Source organism: Seriola lalandi, unplaced genomic scaffold (genome assembly GCF_002814215.2).
Source record: "Seriola lalandi dorsalis isolate HSWRI2012SDOR001 ecotype SW California unplaced genomic scaffold, Sedor1 jcf7180002054630, whole genome shotgun sequence".
Classification (NCBI taxonomy): domain Eukaryota; kingdom Metazoa; phylum Chordata; class Actinopteri; order Carangiformes; family Carangidae; genus Seriola; species Seriola lalandi.
The window spans coordinates 3,113,448-3,133,824 of NW_019525183.1; the positions used below are offsets into that span (position 1 = coordinate 3,113,448).

Here is a 20,377-nt window from a genome sequence, read left to right on the forward strand (position 1 = left end):
GCCGTTTATGGCTCACCGGCTCCTCACCAGGTCAACACGACGTCAGGATAGGAGATTTTTGAGTAAAACTAAATTGACTGCATAATTTAATCTTGGAAAAATACAGTGTAATTGAGGTTTTGGGCTCACATCAAAAAGACTGTTTCACTCTGGAAACGACTTCTAGGAAAATTGCAGTTCAGAGTTTAGGGCGGAGGAAGGTGGATGTTGTTTGTTTTGCTGTTATGACACTACAGCTCAGACAGTGTATTCCACTACACACTTGGCGGCCCATGAATATAAATTATTAACCAAAGGAGCCATCAGGCTTTTTGTACTGGAGTATTAATTAGCTTGGCACTGGTCTCGTCTCCTGCCATAAAAAGACAGAATTTGGTTTTCTGTTAAGTCATGCATCTTATTGAGAGTTAAATTACATTTCTGCAGTGTTTTTGCAGAGACTTGGTGGGCTTGTAAAAGATTAAACTGTTGAACATTTCTTCCAAATTCTTTTCTAAAAAGATATTTCTCCGCACATTACTCACAGATACGTAATAATTAACTTTTATTAATTTCCTTGAAATATGTATGAAAACAGTAATTATTATTGTGGGGAAAGGTGTGTCGGAAAAGATAATGTTTACTCTCATATCTCAACCCTGAAACAGACCAGTGCCAGTTTTCCTCCGGTCTCATAACCCTGCAGGAAAACGTTCTCATCAATCATCTCCAGCACCTTGCGTCGGATCTGGGAGGAGGGAATTTAAAACCCAACCGTGGCTTCTATTTCTTGGTTTCATTAGAGCCCTGTCAAAGGCCAGGATGCAGTGGGACGGGGTGGTCCCTCTGACAGCTCTCTATTGTTCCCCGCCAAACAGTCAATCCCCAAAGTTTTAAATTTTGGTTTCCATATCACAGCTTGACACCCGACCACCTCAGTCTCGACATGTCCTTCTGGAGACCAAACTTTCAGCCTTGAGATTTTCTCCCACAATAACCACAAATTCACTTCTTATTTTCTTATACAGGGATCTGCAATGTATGAAACCCAACATCTTTAAATTCCTTTAAGTTGATAAATGTTCAAGATTGTAAGATTACTGAATACAAGAAAATCCAACTCCCTCCGCCGTAAAGGAAGAGCTGTAGTCACAAGTAGCAAGTAACCAAAAACATTAGCTTTGTTTTTTGGTCTCTGTCTGACCATGTTCGTCAAGGAAAAGTAAATTGAACCCTGTTCCTTATAAACATCTGTAATTAGAAGTTACCACCTCCAAATTAGTTGCTTCCTAACACCCTGAGAAAGTTACAAGAGCTATTTTCAATTTTACACAAATCTCATAAAATCCCGACAGTGGCTGCAGACACAAGGACTCGAGAAGGAGGATTTGTTTGATGGATGACAAAATATTTACCTGACATATCTAGTTTCTTATACTTGTCAGCTACTTCTACGGAGAAAACTCTGCTTGGTCTGCAGCCTTTTGTGACACACGCCTCATAGTTTTTCTGATTATACCTTGTGTCAAAGCCACAATACAAAGGGAGAGTTCAACATTTTGGACAATTTCCTTGCTGAAATTCTTTTCATAAAAATACCAATAAATTAACAGTATATATGATAAATAGAAATGAATAGAAGTTTGAGTGCAGATTTGACTTAGTGGTGTAAAGTGAAAGCAACAACTGTGGTATAAATCACTAACCCTGCTACCGCTTGACAGGATGCTGTTATTTGCTGCTCTGTTTCCGCAGCATGGTGTCCCTCATCAAGATGAGTGACACTGCACGCCACTGACATTCGAACTTCTCCAAATGAGATGGAGGAGTTTTAGACAAACATTTGTATACTGTAAGAGAATGGGGAAATAAAAGATAACCGAAATTGCCAAATGCGGTCCCACAGGAGGAGTTTGGTTTCCTAAGGCCTGGCTAAACTGGCTCTTCCTCCCACGAGCTGAAACAGGATATGAGATCATGGGATGTGTTGACAAGAACATCCTCAGTAGACTCATCTCCAATCGTTTTGGCAATTACCACAACTTTTTTTTTTTTCTTCAGTTTTTAACTTTACTCTAGCTAATTCTTACTCCTACACTATATCTAAAGTAATGATGAAGGCATGCTGTAGTGTGGCATTTAGGTGTAGTGCGCTTCATTTTGCCTTTAAAGTGATATCAATGACCAGTTATCAGCAAAAATAATAGTTCTGCTTTCAGTGTGTGCCAGACCAATGTCAAATACTAACCCTTAGTGTTTATTAGCAGTATATTAGCAAGGAATATTTGTTTCTAACGCACTGTCATGTGGTGCCAGAGAACACATTAACACATGTTAATTAACATATTTGTCAACAGTTATAACTTCTCATTTGAAGCATGTGTAACTGCTGTATAGAGTTAAAGAATGACAAACAATATAACAACAATTATGAAGTATATTTGTTTACTATATTTATTAATTAAAGATGTATCATAAGTTCAATAAATCTTGAACTATTTCTGTTATTCATAAATGCTTCTTTACTCTTCCTGCCAACTCTCAACCTCTATACAGTGGACCTGGAGTTATTAGTCAGTCATTTTCTTTCTCATTTTGTAGTTTTTAAACTTGCCTGTGAACGATTTGCACAAACATGTTATCAGTTAAATGTTTAGTAGCTCACTATAAGGTTTTCTTAGTGTGTACTGTATATCATTAAATATTATTATAGCTATATTATATGATATGTTATCATTCATGACCGAGTTATGGATGCTTCAGCGGAGAAGTTATAGTGTTGACATAATTAACTCTTATATATGGTCCATGTTCTGTACCTGCTTACGTCTACAATATAGTGTGCTACTGCCTATATGCAAGATTGGGGCTGATACAGAAACATCATATCTTACATTTCCATCATGTTAATGATCCACCACAGAACAGCAGTAACCTTGTCTTTGCTAAAAACAAAACAAAGTGGCGTGCAGAAGAGCCACGCTGTTTCACTTTCCCTGTTTGCACAATACATCATGGGCACGTCCACAGAGCCCATTCACCACAATGAGACATTAGAGTTGGCAGATCCAGGCAGGCGCTTTCCTCCCTCCATATTTCACTCACTATCTCGACTGTGACTTGGCCGGCGGCACGGGCACAGGCTCATTGTTTAGACACCGCAGCTGCCAGCTATGAGGACGTAATGTGCGAGTTTCTCGCTGTCGCTTCCTTCCAGTCTGACAGGACGGGAGCGAGAAATGGCTTCCCTTCGCCATGTTCTGCCAAGCTGTAACTCAAGAAGGTGTCTGCTAGAACAAATGTGAGAAGAAGGTAAATCGGAGAGACTAGCCCTTGCTGGTGGGTTAATGTATCCTCTACAGTGTCAAGTTTGCATGTATTTCTTTGGATTTTCTCTGTTGCCTGAAGCAATTTGAGTGTCGCCATCATTCGCTGTCTCCAGCGCCGGCAGAGGCCATGCACGGTTCACAGCAAGCGTAGAAATGTCATGCTAACTCTACATTAGTTGCATTTTTCCCGCTTGACCCCCGCCCTCCGCCCTTGGTGCTATTTCCTTTCACAAATAGAAGATTAGCTCATACATCACTCCCACAGATTCCCAGTCACCATAATCATTTGTCAAGCTCTGTTCAGTTGACCATTCAATTGTTCCTGCTCTGTTCCGCTTTTTTTTTTTTTAACCCTCTTAGACATTTACAAATAGGTTGTCAGACTGCTCTAATAACACTGCTGCCCAGTATATTTTACTGGAAACCCTATATTTCATATTTGGGTTCCATCTAACCGTTACAAAACACTACGTCACCCACTGCTTAATTTTATGCCACTAATGGTGCCAGTTTTCTCACAACTTGATTGAAGAACAAACTTTGCATCGCCGCCATTAAGTCTGTTAACCTTGTCCAACCCCATACATAAACCCTTAGGTATTCACTGTCAGGCTTTTACCCCTCTAAAGGAAAAATACACTCTAAAATTAAATAGTCTCATAAATAGGGATTAGAAAAACAACTTTTTTTTTTTACAGTTTATTTGCAGAAATTGATCCTTAGTTTGTAAAGAAACAGACTTATTTTTAGACTTATTTGACTTTTTCAAAAGTTGTCTTACAAAATCATCGATAAGACTGAAATAGAAAAGATAGATATTTCTGTTTCACATACAAAACAGCAACTATATCGTCAGTTAAGCAGCTCTAAAGAAGTTACACAATTCACTACCTGAACTACAGAAATGGCTTACCACTTGTAATTTCTATTTTTGGGTTGATTCTTCTCCTTTTATAGAAAGTCTAAAAAAGGTTGGAAAAGTACAAGCAATAGAGTCTTACGTCCTTGTGGTTGGTGAGGTCTAATCGCTGCATTCTGTCAGGGAGATGTAATCACATTACGCCATGCAGTGACGACTCTCTGGGCCTAATTACCACCCTGTTTACAGATGTAGTGGAGCAATATTTTGACAGTCTCGCACACACTCTAAGGTGAGAGTGTACACATGAAAATACGCTTTTGTGTGTGACGGGTGTCTGTTTTTTGTTACTGGCTTCTGTCTCCTAACACTATAGACGGGTACCTGCACATCTGCGCTGCGGAGCTGGTCACAGCATCTGGAGGAAAATGTGTTGATGCACCTTGTGTCTACGCTTTCAAAGATAACCTTCATCTTTTGACTGAGATAAAACAAAAGCAAACACTGACAGTTCGCTAATCAGGAAGCATGACCAGGAATTGCTTCGTTCACCCAGCACTGTGTAAACTAGGACAAAACAAGCCACTTGATAGCTTGTTCGTTATAGTTATATCAGAAGGAAACGCTTTGCTCAAGGGCACACCAGTCCACGTCCGCTGCTGAGCCTTTTTTTCCCGGCCAGAACACGGATCCACAACGCAAACCTACAGCATGAGCTCACTTCTTTCACCTTTCACCAAATGGCGCCTTCACTTATTTTCAGAATCTCAGAAGAATCAAGCGGCATTAACCTCTCTGATCATACACATTCTGTGTTTTTACACTTCAGTGTAACTCCATGCAGGGCAGAGTTGAGAAAACATGAAGGCCCTGTCAGTTTTCTCCACATTAATTGAGACAAAATAAGGAAAATGCAGGGTCTGCTTTACTTTAAAGTATAATAAAAAAGCCCTACACGCCACAAATAAATCTCATTTGCAAGTTTTATTATCAGCAAATAATTCTTCACTCTTAAAATTGATCTTCGACTGAGCAAAACATTATTATCCAAATAAATCACTCTACGGAAAAAGTCAGTATGCTGCAGTTTACAGATAAAGTTGTGCAACTCAACAGCTTTTAAGGTTAAGTGAAAGCAAAGGAGGGTATGTTCCCTTGTCTTAATACCATCAACCTCGTTACAGTAGATTCAGACAAATGAGCCTAAGGTTGAGGAGACTGTGGAGCAATCTGTTCATTATCTGGCCAAAACAAAAAAAGGGAGTTTTGGCTGACCAGCCCAAATTAGGTCAGTAGCCGCTCAGATTTTCCTACGATGTGGGAGTGATAGTGACGAGCATCTAGATACACAAACGAAGGTGGTGTGTCAAGCAGGAAAACAAATGCAGCAGGGTATTGACTCGCCTCTATTTTTTAGTTTCTCATCCATATTTGTCTATCGTAACTTAACATACCCTAAAACTTATTTTTTGACTCCTTGTGATGTCAGGTTGAAGCTGTTTTACATCACATGGCTGTGTCTGATCACAAGATATTTTTAAATGACAGGCAACATCAGAGATTCAGTTCTTCATAAGGAAATAAAATTTATTTTGTGAATGTTATATAATTATATATTTTAATCATGGATTTTTATTACTGATGCAATAATGTGCAAGTAGAATTGTAATGTTGTGGCTGGTTGAGATGGAGATATTTATTTATATAATATTACATGGAAGTAGCCTACTCAAACCTATAAGTAAGTAGTGGAGTAAATGCTCTTAGTTACTTTCCACCACTGAGTACTGATTAGAATAATTCATATCCTCTTTTATGACTTAGAAATTAGGACTAAATGATACGAAGCTCTTGGAACCCAATGTTATGAACTCATAAAGGCCAAACATGACACCAAGACATCAGCAACCATCACATTAATCGTTGTACTGCAGTGTCTTCTCAGTCTTCTTTCCTTCTGTATTGCTCTTCTCTGTCTGGATTTAATTCATCCATAAATTCAGTATTTAGTTGTAGATTTGTCGCCCAAACTAGGAGACATCCCATAAAGTTTAACCAAGCGAAGTGCTGAGAACTCTCAAGCTTAACCCATTAGCTCTTGATTTTCGAGGAAATGAAGCCCAGCAATGTGGTGACGTATTTGGAGACGAGGCAGAATGTGTTTTGAAAGACAGCAAAGAGGTGGCTGCGTGTCATATGTGTGTTTAGAGGGTGTCGCTGAATGTGTCGTATTTGTGTGATTCCTGACCTCAACATGGGGGCTCACTGGTGGGGCTTCAAAGAGTACAACTGCAAATATTTGACTAACGTCATATACTGTCCAGTAGTCAGTTTGAGGAATAGCTTTCCCTCCCTTAAAAGGAAATGTTTGACACGGAGCTTCAAAAAACATTCTACAGATGTGTTCTTCCCAGTACCAGCATATCATAAACAAGATGCTTTTTTTCCAGAAGGTCTAGAATATGTCATAGTTTAAAGCTGACCAGATAACTTCTGTTATCGCATATCTCATGTTCTCATTTATCACATCAAAAGCTCCATCTGGCTTTGAACAGGAATGTGTAATATGCACGAGGCTGAAACATTTTTGGGATGAACACAGGTGTCCTCGGAGTCAGGAAAGACGTAACAACCTCCGCTAAGAGCTCAGCCATCACATGTCAGCTACAGTTGATGAATGAGACAGATTTCAGTTGTAGGAGTACTGATAGTATCTTAACAACGCATAGGTGCAGACAGATCCTGCTCATGCATGCAGTGGAATATGTGTATATACAGCGCAGCAGCTGCTTGAAAACTTCCTAGAACATGCAGTCATTTGTACCAAGCACTGTCTAACTAATTTTTTTTTTTTTTTTTTTTTCCTGCAAAGTTCACAGCCTGCCTCTCAGGTGAACTTGCAGAGGCAGGAACAGTGATCATTAATAACCCAAAAATCCCAGATCGTAAAAAAAAAATCAAAACTGCTGTGTTCTGTTTCAAAGAACAGGGCAGGTCTGGATAATAAGGATCTCAGCGATGATGAGGGCACCGCTGAAGAATGTTCTCGATCAGATCCACATGAGTGATGTCACCACCGCTGCAGTTAAGTCAACCAGATGGCATGAACATATACTGCGCGTCCTGCAAATCATTAAAAGCAGGAGGAAGGTCATGTGGTGTCACGTTTGCAGCTACTGTGCTTTTTATCTGTATTAAAAAGCTCAGCTTACAGTGATTATCACTTACTGTGCCAGGAAAATACATCAACACACTGTTACACACGCACACTTTTTGCTTATTGTCTGCGAGCTGTTTTCCCCTCACACAGCTTTGTTTCCATTGCAAACTCACAACAGTTGAACTTCCTCGTAAAGGCCTACATGCGTTGTGCAAGAATAGTGACTAATAGAATACAGAATTATCAGTTTCATTGGAAGTGCACACGTGTAAATAGTGTGAGTCAGGATCATTTCTGCAGTACTGTTTATTACCCAGTTTCAGATCGAGCAGTGAATACAAAATGTCCAAATCTGCCCTAACTACCACTTTGGTACAGGTTGCTCAGTGTTTGATTTTTGCTGAAACAGTTGTAGCCATTTTGGCTTATGGACTATAACTGGACTAATGCTTCATTCTTTATGTTGATAGCAATAGCAATATTTGAGTTTAAAAAATCCTGCAAAGATATCCCAGCTAATATTTACATTTTTCCCGAAAAGATAAACAAAGTACCACAAATATATCTTTGGCATTTTTGTACTTCAGTTCATTGATATTTATGGATCAACATATACTGATACCAACCAATCCGGCGAGAAGAGATTTTTCTTCTCATTTGAAAGACTTTAAGGCGTGAATCGGTGAAATGATCAAATGTTTCACAAGAATAAAGCAAAAGTTACAGAAAAGTCAAAGAAAAATAAACATCATCTGGTGTAAGTTGCAGTTTGTGTTGTTTTAAGCGAGCCTGTATAACAGGCTCTCCAAATCAGAGTTTTGTATTAAGACGGACTTGAAAATGAAATGTGAACCTGTATGTTTTAGTCAGTGGTCATAACTATCTAATTCAGAGCACTTTTCACCTTTAGTAATGCGGTTTTTCTCTTTATGATTTTGCGGCAGCGTTTGTGATGAGTATCTGCCAAATTAAACTCTGGCACCAGGTACGTACGCTTGATCACCCACAAAAAGAAACATTAGAATATTAAAAACATAATGAAAAACCCAACTAAACAGCAGCAAGTGAGAATTTCATCCAACAAAAACCTGGACTCTGTAACACTAGACATTTTGCCTTTCTTTTCCCTTTGGTATAAAGTGATCCCAGACCAGCTGGCTTGGTAAACATGACATTACGTCATAAGAGTCCTAGGTATTCAGAAGGTTGTGTTTCAGGCTGGTTTCTGTCATCTGGAGATGTCAGCATGTGAAGTCGCCTGGTGTAGCTTTAAATGGTAAACATAGACGGATGAATTGTAAGGTTTGACTTGTGGTTCGTATTTGCATACTGGGTTCAGTGCATCATATATTCTAACAGTATGTTCCAAATGTGAGCTCGGATTTAGGTTTGTTTTTTTTTTTACGCTATGCATGAAACCAAAGGATACAGATGGCCATAAAATTCGCTCCCTGCCCTTCAGTTCCTTACAAAACAACAAAGGCAGGGAAAAGGCCTGCCGTGGCGTGGCCGTATGCAGTGTGTGTGTGTGTGTGTGTGTGTGTGTGTGTGTGTGTGTGTGTGTGTATCTGTGAGCTGAAGTCATGTTTAAAGTAACATCTGTTGATGGTTAGGATGCCGCTCTCGCTCTCACACCCCTGCTGCTCCTGCAGTACCCGGCGCGCAATGAGGTCATCACTCACGGACGGCTGCTCGATCGACAATTAATCAGAGGGGAGCCAGGTTCATCCCCAACCCCCTGCCCATGCTTTTTAGGACTTCCAGGGAGGAGGTCAGTCAGCAGTCAGAGGCTTCCTGCTACAAAAAAAGATCAAAATAATAAAAAGCAGCAGGAGATGAGGACTTTATAAACGTGTAGCGCAGGAGTGTGTGTGCATTGAGAGAGAGAAACTGGCGTTGCGCGTTATAGTATGCAATCACTACTTGCTGCTTTCCAGGGCCCAGTAAATGGAAATGATTACATTCAGCTAACATGCATCACACAACAACGGATTAACGAGAGTCAGGCCTGGTTGCAACGTGGTGCCTCTCTTACCGTACATGTGAAGCCGCTCTCAAAACACAGAGAGCTGTTTCAGCTCTCCTCAAACAAGTGATAAGTGGCTTTTCTCTTAGAAGTCGAAACTTTTTGGAGTTTGCCGTTTTTCTAGCCCTCTGTAATAATGTTTTGGAAACAGTGCAGAACAGAACGGAAGCTGCTGAACAAACTCTGGGTTTTGTTCTTGGGCAAAGGACTAAAATGTCGTTTACTCAAGCTCCTCAGGGATTCTCTGTTTCTCCCTGCTTGAGGCAGTCTCGATGACACGTCTACCTCAACATCTTTAGACGGTCAGTGGACTGTTATATGACAGAAATATATCTTCTCTGTCTCTTGTTAAAACTTTCCTGTGATCAGCACCGGATGTTTTAACAGTACAGAGTACATCCCCACTTTTATTGACTGCTGGATAACTCTGGTTTATTTGAGTCTATCAGTACTTTACTCACAACAGTGTTGGTTGAGACCTGGGAACAAAATCCTCCTAGCAGCACAACTAAATAAAAATCTAAATAATTAACACCTTAACTTGCACAGTTTGTATGTTAAGTGTTAAAACTTAACACAGACTATGTGTTATTTTTGGCCGGGTGCAGTGAGTTCCTGAAGTGTCAGCTGGTTCCTGACAACCTCACAGGAAGCCACTGCATCCAGCCAAGAAATAGTCCCACACATAATCTATAGACCAATCAGCTTGCCTGACACTCAGGTCTGTACAAGATGTTGCTGTTGACAAAGTTATAATAGATATCCAGCAAAAACTACTTTTACATGATCTTTACAACCAGGGTGTGACACTTATTGTTCAGTTTAAGATATGGACACTGTGTTGTTCCTCATCTATGAACCCAAAAGGAGCTGAGCCCGCACATGTACATTTACAGCAGCTCCATATAGTATAACTCATAATTATCTGTGTGGTGTCACTGAAAAATATAATGTCTCATATGAGGATTCTCTGGACAAACAACTCAGGGAGGGAATGAGGTAAGAGGACACCTCCGAACACACACGTTTACCTAATAACTTCACACTCGCTCACATCCACGACTGTAACAGAGCTCTCAGCTACATAAACAAGGCTGCGTCCAGCCACTGAGGACAGATGACAACAGCAGATGTTGAACACCACCCCACACATTTTTACTCGCTGCTATGTACACGCACTGACGCTGAAGTCCACCGGCGAAACCAAGACTGAAAAAATACACCCTCATCAACTATTTCCATGGTAATCTGGCATCTCGTTGAACATGCAGTGTGATTGATGCTTCTCAGAGCCATTGGGCTAGTTTTTTTTTTTTTTTTTTTGTTCTCCTCTCAGTCGTATAAATCTTTGGCCTTTTCTCACGCGGTAATTAGCTCGACCCTGGACGTAGGCCTATTTTTCATGGCAGCCTGTTCTTCCTGACATGCTCGGTGACAAAGCGCAGACCGTCGTCACACAGGCCTCTGGTCCAACTCAAACACTCTGCTACGGCTAAAGTGCTATGATGTGATTGTCCCAAATAGGTCAGGGGGCCGACCTCCAGCTGTGTGTCCTTTTTATGAAATTAATTGCTGAGGGTGCACGTGTGTGTGTGTGTGTGTGTGTGTGTGTGTGTGTTTTTATGGACGTGAGTGTCTGTGTGTGTTGTAGTTGAGTTCCTGGGTTAGTGCACATACCCTCTGGGTGTGTGAGTGTGTGATATGTGATATTGCTGAGGAAACAGTAAACAGAGCACTGCCCAGTAATGCTCTCTATGTGACATTTACAGAAGAAATCAGTGGGCCTCTGTCTCGGCTGGCAATGTTAAACAGCACTTCCAAATAATTCAACACAGGTTCATCTCGCATTACAGCGTTTTATGGATCACGGTTTCAACATTAGGGGCGTTAAGACGTCTGCAACATGCCTGTACAGTAATCTAAAATGGTTGTAATGTCTCATAATCCGGCACATTTACAGTATAATGCCTCATAACATGACACAGATGGAATTACAGCTGTGATGAGATGTGTGTGCAATTTGCTGCATGAAGAGACGCAGCAGGCTTTAGTCTGTTATCAGGGCTCCTAAATGAATCATGCATGGTTATATTTCATAGTACGTGATAGTATAAGTGTTCAGGATTCCTGTTGTAGTACAGAAAGGGGGCCACAGCCATGCGCAGCAATGCTTTGAGCTAAATGCTATACAGTAAATGTTGCTAGCATGGCTAAAAAGCAGTTTGTGGTCTTAGGTCAGTGGACAGGACAGAGTAATGAAAAGTGCAAGCAGTTCAAAATTCAAGCAGTGGTAATAAATTTTTATGAATATGGACATTTCAGAGAATTACCACGTAATAGCACATTATGAAACACCTGATCATCAAGTGTCCTTCATTATTAGCTGCTGCCTCTGACTTTCACTGGCACTGAAATGCAGACTTATTGTAGCTATATGATAGTTTTCCAGGGATATGGTTTTTCACTTCAAATATCCGCAGTGCTACCATAAAGCAGAGCTGTAAATGTAAAGCTTACTTGTGTATTTAAGCTCAGACCTAAATTATCTGTCGACAAAGTCTTGCCTCCGACTCTCGGTCACTGGATCATCTCCAGAAAAAACTCTTGGGTTGCTCCAGGTTTGTGCAGAGTGGTTCAATAAAGGGTGATAATAAAAGTAAAGGACCTACTCTCGGTCATGGGAAAAACAATAATGGAATTCCTTAGGGTGGATTTTCCCACGTAATCCTGATGAACACTTTGATTTAATGCTAACATTACATAGGTTTATTAAGACACGTAGAAGCTGGCAGCGCTGGGTGGCAGAGTTGGCCCGTTCTTTTACTAGCTGACAAACTACTCTTGAGCAAGGCACTCAAGTCTCAGCATTATTCCGTGGCCACTATTCTTATCCTGCACAACACAAGGTCATGGGAAAAGAGAAAAATTTGATCGCACTACTTCCACTCCGTCTGCTGACATGGCTCAAGAGGCCCTCTAACTCTGAAGAACATGCTGACATTGACTCATAAAGACACCCCCACCGCAGGGACAGTGAGGCAATTAGAGATGACAGATCGTGCTAAAATAAGAAAGCTGCATCAGCTGTCATTTTTGGGTTCAGTTTGATACTGTACTTAGCGGCTGAATTCATGTGTGGACTTTAAAGCGTGCGGTGTTGTCACTTGAATGTCACTTGACGTAGTTGTGCTTTTACTGTTCTGCCTCTCGGCTCTTAATGGAGCATGCAGTGCACGTCACTGTGGTTGGTCTGTTGTAGTTCTGTTACTTTTACTATTTACGTCTGATGCAAAAGCTGTTTGGGTTAGGAGGCAAATACAGCTTTGAAAAACTGGAATCAACAGCCTAATACTCATTGACACCCTAATTTCCAGAGCTCATTGACTCTGTCTTATAAGCAACAGGATGTTGGCAGATGCAATTTTCTTTTAATGTAGCAGAAGGGCATCCAAAATTAGCATTTAAATTAGACATTAGAGTCTAGAAAGTGTCAGTTCTCCCCTCCAACCAAAATGAGATTTTCCATAATTGCTTTCAAATCATATGTCACCAATTCTCTCCCAGGAACCAACACAAATACATTTACACACCGCAGGGCTGAAGTAACGATTGTGATTATGTTTTTTCTTGTAATGGAAGCCTGGCATCTTTCCTCAGTGACCGCCTGAGCTCTCGTGTTCACACATACACTGACCTCTCGCGCTCCTGCTCCAGCAGGTTGGTGAACTCGTCGCTTTTCTTCATGAACTCTCCGTGGTTCCTCTTCTCGTCCTCCAGCTTGTACAGGGCCTGTTTGTGCGACTGTTCCACCATCAACAGCTGCTCCAGCATCCGCCGGTGTGTCTCCCTCTGCTTCTCCACTAACTTATCCAGCTGTGGATGGAGGACAGAGAAACCAAACCCTCTGTCACATTTGGACTGCTGTGTTAGTCAGTCACATGCATTGAGGGTATTTTAGGCTAAAGGTTTGGCGTTACCTCGACCATGGGCTTCTCATAAATGTCCTCCTGGAGGTCGTCAGACTTGCCCTGGATGGTGTCTCTCTGCAGAGCCTGTAGGACCTTCTGTGGTGTGACAAAACCATATTTGGCCTCCAGCAGGGCCAGGTCGATTTTCTCTGCCCTCAGCACGGTGATCACCTCATCTCTGGCCTGCAGTATGAGAGAGAGAATTTAGTTAGACTCAAATTTGTGAACTGTAAATTGTCAGTTTGAAAACCTCCACTGGGTTGAAAAATAGATCCAGGTGGCAGCAAGTAATTCTCTCCATCAGACTTCTTTACATACTATCAAGATTTGCCTCAGGAAGGTGCAATTTTCTTTTTATTCACTTCACCATTTATTACTGTGCAGAAGTGGCTCTCAACCAGGGGTATGTGCTCCCAAGGAGGTACTTCTGCAAATCCAAAGGTATGACCAAATCTACTGCAAAAAAGACAGAGTGATGGAAAACTATCGAACAGTTTATTGAAGATATCCCATTTGAGTAAGGGGCAAATTGAGGGGCTGTTGGGAACCATCGTTTTAAAGTTTGAGACACTTTCTTAATTTAATTTCTCTTCTGTAGCTTGGTATATTATCTGCAAAAGAACAAAGTTCAGTGCTATGGAATAGATACTTCCGTCTATGCTCTGTTGTTTCCTTGTCCTCTATCTAGCCCCTCTAACTTCAGCAGTAAGGCCTTGTTGCCTTTGCCCTTGTTGATATCATACAACACTGCCAGGGGATTCCTGGATCCAGAATCACAGGAAGTCTCCTCAGCTGTTAGCTGTCCATTAACACATTTTAGTCCATCTTGAGTGCCCACTGTCGACTGAGTCACCGTGTCTGACTCTATGTCCGACTGGGGTCGGTGCCATGTCTGCAGGCCTGTCTGCTGCTCTACTGGCTCAATGTTCCCAGGGCTAAGTCCAAGTTTGCTCATGCTTTTGCGCCATCGCTACAGTTTAGATTACCTGCAGCTCTCCCTCCAGCAAGCTCAGTAGAAAGACGAGGTCATCTCGGGAAAGGTCCCTGCCCTTCTCCCGCCGACCGCCCTTTGTAGCACCACTGGCGCTACCACTCCCACTGGCACCGGTGCCGTTCTTGGCCGTCTTGTTATTCCTCTGAATAGTGCCGGTGTCATCCGGCGGCTCACGGTGTCGGCTGCGGCGCTCGGCCCTTCCTGAGGGCTCCTCTCGCTCTGCAGATCGCTTGCGTGTGTCGGCCTGCTGCTGCACTGGCTTGGCCTTGGTTATGTCCTCCAGACTGTTGCTGCGGGATCGCATGTTCTTCTACCTGTTGAATGAACGGAAGATGAGAGGATAAGGATGTTTGTTTTTTTTCAAATCCTGCTCGCAGATATGCACCATGTGTCTTGCGTGTGTGTCTATCTAAGTGTCTTTGTGTTTCTTGCATTATTTATCTTTGCATTAAGTCCCAAAGAAACAGCGAGCAGAATCCATAATGTGCCACATTTGAATCCATGACCTTGACTTTGAAGGACGTAGAAAACAAAACATTCCAATGCTTTTAAACTGTCATATGCAATCAATCTGGGAGGTTTAGTGCATTCCAGGACTCACTTTGTGACTGATGAAATGTTTTAATTTACATTTTCTGGCCAGAGGATTTGTGCATTAGTGTGAATGGATGCCACTTTCACTCATTGATGCTCTACATATCACAGACTGCCTTTAAACAAACCCTAAACATAAATAAGAAAACACTGCACCAAACAACAGGCACAAGAAACGGTACAGGACCACTAGCAGTAGAAATGTTTGAGTCTGGGCTTTCCCGTCATCGTCCTTGGACAGTGTTCACGTCTAAACATAATTTGTGTTTATTGCATGTCAGACTGTACAGATATAACCTGTTCTGTCATCATACTGTAAGTAGGCCATAAACTAGACCTGCGTCCTACATGCAGTTCCACATTTGTCATCTATGCAGCTCAGCAGCATGTCGTCATTGCCTTCCGTATTATTATTAGTCACTCAGCGGAATAGAGTCATCATCACCACATCGTACCACCGGCCACAGAGCTCGATTATGCCACAAATTTTTGGAACTTTAGTCCTGTCGCAATGAATTACCCAAAGCTGTCGGCCGTCATTCATGGCTGATGAATTTCCCCGCAACGTGAATTTTTGTTTTTTGTTTTTTTTCTAGAAATAGGCAGCCAAATCAGTCTGCCAGAGGATTTAGGCACTGGAGCGCTGTGGTCTGCTTGTGTACCTACTTTGTCTGTTTTACAGATGTTGATAGGTGGTCTGGTGTGTTTGGGCCTGGAGAGTGATCGGAAAAAGGGGTAACAGATGACTTAGTGAGCTATGAATAAAAAGCATCATGGCTACCTACCAAGGTCTGTTTGGAGTATACAGTGCGTCTTTGTAACATCTGGCTTATGAATGGGCCATTCAGTAACTCACTGACGGCGATTAATCAATTTATGATAAATAGATGAATGTCGTAAGCTGCAAAACTCACAAGGCAAAAGAAATGTAAGCTCTTCTGCCAAGTAATTTATTACCTTTTCAGCATTATGTTCAGCTAAAGTAAATATATAAAGGCAAACCAGAGCTGAAACAAAAGCATGCTGGGACTCATTTCAGAGTGTTTGATGTAAGAGAGAATAATCTGCCCAAAGGCATTACATCATCATCTATCCAGCTTGACTCACATCAAAACGTCTCCAACTAATTGAGCTTGAGAGTTGCTGTTCCAGCTAAAGACGGTATTTCACAACAGTGTACTTCACTTTTATTTTTGTCATTTGTAACTGCGCAACACGAAATAATGACGTCAACTTTAACAATGTATGCCTGACAATAAATGATGAAATTTTCGAACCTCCCGGTCGCTCGGAAATGGGTGATTGTTTTATCTGCGCTTGGGTAGTGCATCCATACGGACCACAGAGAAATTTTGAGTTGTTTACAGAGCAACTGATTAACTGATATTTGCTTGTATGAAAAGGAGGATTAGCAAAACACAGGATAATGGATAAAGGATCTTATAATAACTGAAACTGCTGATCAACTTAAGAATTTGTAAAATATCTTTAACAAGATCATTGTTAAGAGTTTCACTGCAAGATAGATCTGTTTTCAGTTTATATCCAGATTTACTTTTCCATGTGCCATCAAACTTCATTCCAACTACTTTACGACTGCTACCGAATTATTTATTCATGATACAATATAGTTCTACTCTGCAATTTTTCACAAACTTTTTACTTCACCCTCTTGGCAGTTATTGAGCAGATTAAGATTTTACACACAAAATAACATGCAATAAAAATAAAAACAAAAAACAAATCATATTTATAAATGAAACTACCCAACAGATTACAATGTAGTTCAAATTTAGCTCAACCTTCACCAGCTACCGCACGAAACCTCTGCTTACGTCGATGCATCAGTAATAAGGGATGTTTCTCCTGAATACCTGCAGTGCAAACTTTTCATTTTAATACCTTGTTTGTTGCTTGTAATACATCTTTTATTTATTTGTCTGTTCAATAAAACAAGGGAAACAAGGTTAGAATAGTAAAATAATATTTGTCACTGAGACAGAAATGAAAATCGCACAACACCGATTGAACTTGCCTGAGACGGCCTAATTGGAGCTTAGAAACAATGTGTTCGACACTCCTGCGATGTGTGTCCAGCCTCTGTGTGAGGCCCTCTGACAGTTTATGAGTAAGAAAGATGGCTGGGTGATTGCATTGTGCACACTCTAGGCAAGGCGCCACATGATTCAGAGCTGAGGTAATTCCCTGCAGTCTAAGACAGACTCCACATCGACTTACTCAGAGATCTGGGCTACAGGCGATAGACAGAACTGCTCAAAATGTGTGTGTGTGTGTGTAAGTGTGTGTGTGTGTTGGTACAGATTGAAGCAATGTGCACGACTGTCTGTACAGTATGTAAAAGACACAGTACAGTTTGTGTTTGTAATCTTACCCAGAGCATAATTAGAACCTTTCTAATGAGGAGCTGTTGTAGATACACAATCAACTCTGATTATACTCAGCTATTAGTCTCTTCAGCACAACTGCGGCCTTGTTAAATTTACAAAACAGATGATGCAACAAACACACAGATGCTCACACCAACACAGTGCATAACAACTGTGGGGATACAGGTTTGAGCTGAGATTGTGCAACAAATCCAAGGGTCACAGACATGTAACGCAGCCCCGCTGGGATTCCTACATGTGCAAGTATCACGTATCTGCAAAATCTCCAAGATGGATCAGAAATATATCACATAGTTCATAAAAAGGTTCACTGAGGGGACGGGAAAATAGCTTCACATTGGATCTGATGTATCTCCAAATCAGTCCCTTACTGTCCTGGTGGGAGTTGAATAAATGAGTTTTGAGATCAGTGTTGTATCTCTGGTGAGTGATGGTCCCGATTTTTGTGAACTGCGCTATTGGTTACTGGAAACTTGGAACAAACGCAGTCAAAATTGGAAACACCGGAATGGTGAGCGAAAGTCCAAAAGAGCTGTCCAAAACTGTGCTGATTTGTGTTCACAGACTGATGTGAAAATAATCTGTTGAACTGTAGTTACACTGCTCAAAACACCTTTCTTTCATTATACAAATACTGATTCCATTCAGGGATTTGTCCATAGAAGATTTGAATGAGATCAGCGCTGCCTAAAATACACTTAATGTACTGAAATTGTTAGATGAACATAATCAGCTCTCACAGATTTATATCCAAAATAAACTTTTTAAATGTGAGAAAAAAAAACAAACTTGATTTTGATGATGTAGACCTCAGCTGATTCACCTACAGTAGATAGGATAAAACCAGAGTTAATCCCAATGTTACGATTCAAATCCCATCACCTGCTGTCAGTTTTACAGCAACACAACGCAAATCTAAACAAACACAGGCCATAAATAAAGTTTGGCAGCAGTGCCAAATGAAAGTGTAAAAAGAGGCTGTTTTTGGAAATTTCCTTTCGGCCGCCCTTCACTGGAGGAGGCGAAAAACACTGGCTCTTAAAATGCTCATATAAGCTGTGTACGCACATATTTTCTCCATGACTGTGTTGTGTTGTCCGCATCGTCGGCCTGGAGAAGGTGTGAAGGCAAAACTGCCAAAACGCAAAGTTAATTGGCCACCATCTGTGACGTGAGACCTCGAATAACCCTGTCAGCCATTTTTATCAGATTAAGTCGATGGATATTTGAATAGATGCAGGTAAAGAAGTCTTTTAAAACCAGGTGAGCAGATATAAACAGCAATATTTCAAATGAAGTCCAGTCGTAATGAAGTACAGTTATCGTGTTCGTACCTGTGCTTCTAAGGCAATAACGCGTCACGATTTCCATCTGCTAAAGTAGTAATTGACAATAACGGCATGATTAAACGGGTGTGTGACATGTGTTAAACTGCCCAGAGATGACTTATCCATGCTTCGTCCTCTTACTAATCCCATCCAGTCAGTGTCAGGCGTTTTTGTCAGAGGAGCTTGAATAAAGTCCAATAATTTTTCATTTTGTGAGCAGGATCTGTGCCAGAAGGTGATGTTATGATTAACAGGTGCTCAGATCTTACGCAATAGACTTGGCTGCTTGGTTTGCTTTTGGCAATAAAGGCACCACTGAATAGAATCATTTCAGCACAAGCACGATTATACGCAGAGGGAGAATTAATGAATTTATTTTTATTTTTTTGTTAGGAGTCTCTATGACTTTTCATGTCAGGTATGCGAACAGTTAGATATGGATATATAACATAGTAGCTTCTCTAGAGGATCAGGTTTGTACCAAGTGGACACACAACGATACTCATGCTGCCAGAGCAACATTTGTTTTTCCACCAGAAAAGATTTGAAAAGAGTGTAACATGCTGATCTCATGGTATACCATGTTTACCACTATGTTTTGTTAGCATGTTAACAGATGCTAATTAGCTCTAAGCACAAAGAACAGCGGAGGCTGATGCCTAGTTTGGGTGTATTGAGAGAGTTGGTTACAGCACCACCATGCTTGCTATTTTGTAGCAATCCATCCACTAGACGTTGAGACATTTCACTTAAAACCACAAACACCAACATCATGGTGGCACTCGAGGAACTTTCAGATTAGTCCTTAGTACACCATGGATATCTGAACAAATAATAGTAGTATATAGGAGGTGAAAAATTTGAGCACCATTGCCACACTGCTAGCACGGCTCAAGATTAGCAATATTAATAAAAAAAGTTTGCTTATTCATTCATAATTTCTCGTTCCTTTTTTTTTTTCCTCCTTTCCTGTGGTCCTTCCATTACCTTGTGCTCTCATTAAGCAGCGAGGACAATGTCCGAAGCCAAAAGCAAAGCTGTTACTGGAAACAGTTGGCAGTTTGGACAAGTCTAGCCGGGACCACCAACTAGCTACCAGGTCAAAAGGCTTATTCATTCAAAGAGTTTTTATGCAATGACTCTGTAAGCCAGTCAGCCAGCCAGTCACTAACTCATAAACCCCATAAAGTCCGTGTATAATGGCCATCGAGTAATTTTATCACATATCTGAACGCTTTAGAAAACGATTAAGCTTATTATTTTGGAGCTTTATGATTGTGAATCTTTTCTATGACTATTGGGACTCGCAATCTAAACTAGCAGTACCCCCTGCCACACACACACACACACACACACACACACACACACACACACACACACACACATAAGAGCCTTTTCCCAGATGTTTCCTAAACTCTGTCAATATACCTTGAAGTACATGTTTACCAGGACATCAGGATCTTTTAAAATGAACTCTTAATGTCTCTGAGAGCTAAAAAAAAAAAAGGGCTTTTTAGTGATGACTTCACTTTTCATGTGAGCTGGAAGTAATGCAGAGGGAGGGCCGTTAAACTCAAGAGGGTGAAAGGTGAGGAAACAGGTGTGCTACAAAAACTATACCCCTTCACTCTTTTCTCGCTCACACACGCACACGCACGTGCACAAACGGCAGCCTGTGTGGACAATTGGCATGCGAGCAGTAATGCACAGACACGCACAGAACATATGCATG

General features: G+C 41.1%; 1 protein-coding gene across 2 annotated transcripts in view; it reads right to left on the reverse strand.

The window, feature by feature from the left end:
- The window catches only part of filip1l (filamin A interacting protein 1-like), a 63,783-nt gene that overhangs the window by 26,815 nt on the left and 16,591 nt on the right, over positions 1–20,377 (reverse strand). For both annotated transcript variants that reach the window (XM_023420302.2, XM_023420300.2), the window contains exons 2-4: positions 14,308–14,629; positions 13,331–13,504; positions 13,048–13,226 (exon numbers count right to left, since the gene is read on the reverse strand). In XM_023420302.2, coding sequence (XP_023276070.1) covers positions 13,048–13,226; positions 13,331–13,504; positions 14,308–14,619 — 665 coding nt within the window. In that variant the 5' untranslated portion in view covers positions 14,620–14,629. The remainder of the gene's footprint in view (positions 1–13,047; positions 13,227–13,330; positions 13,505–14,307; positions 14,630–20,377) is intronic.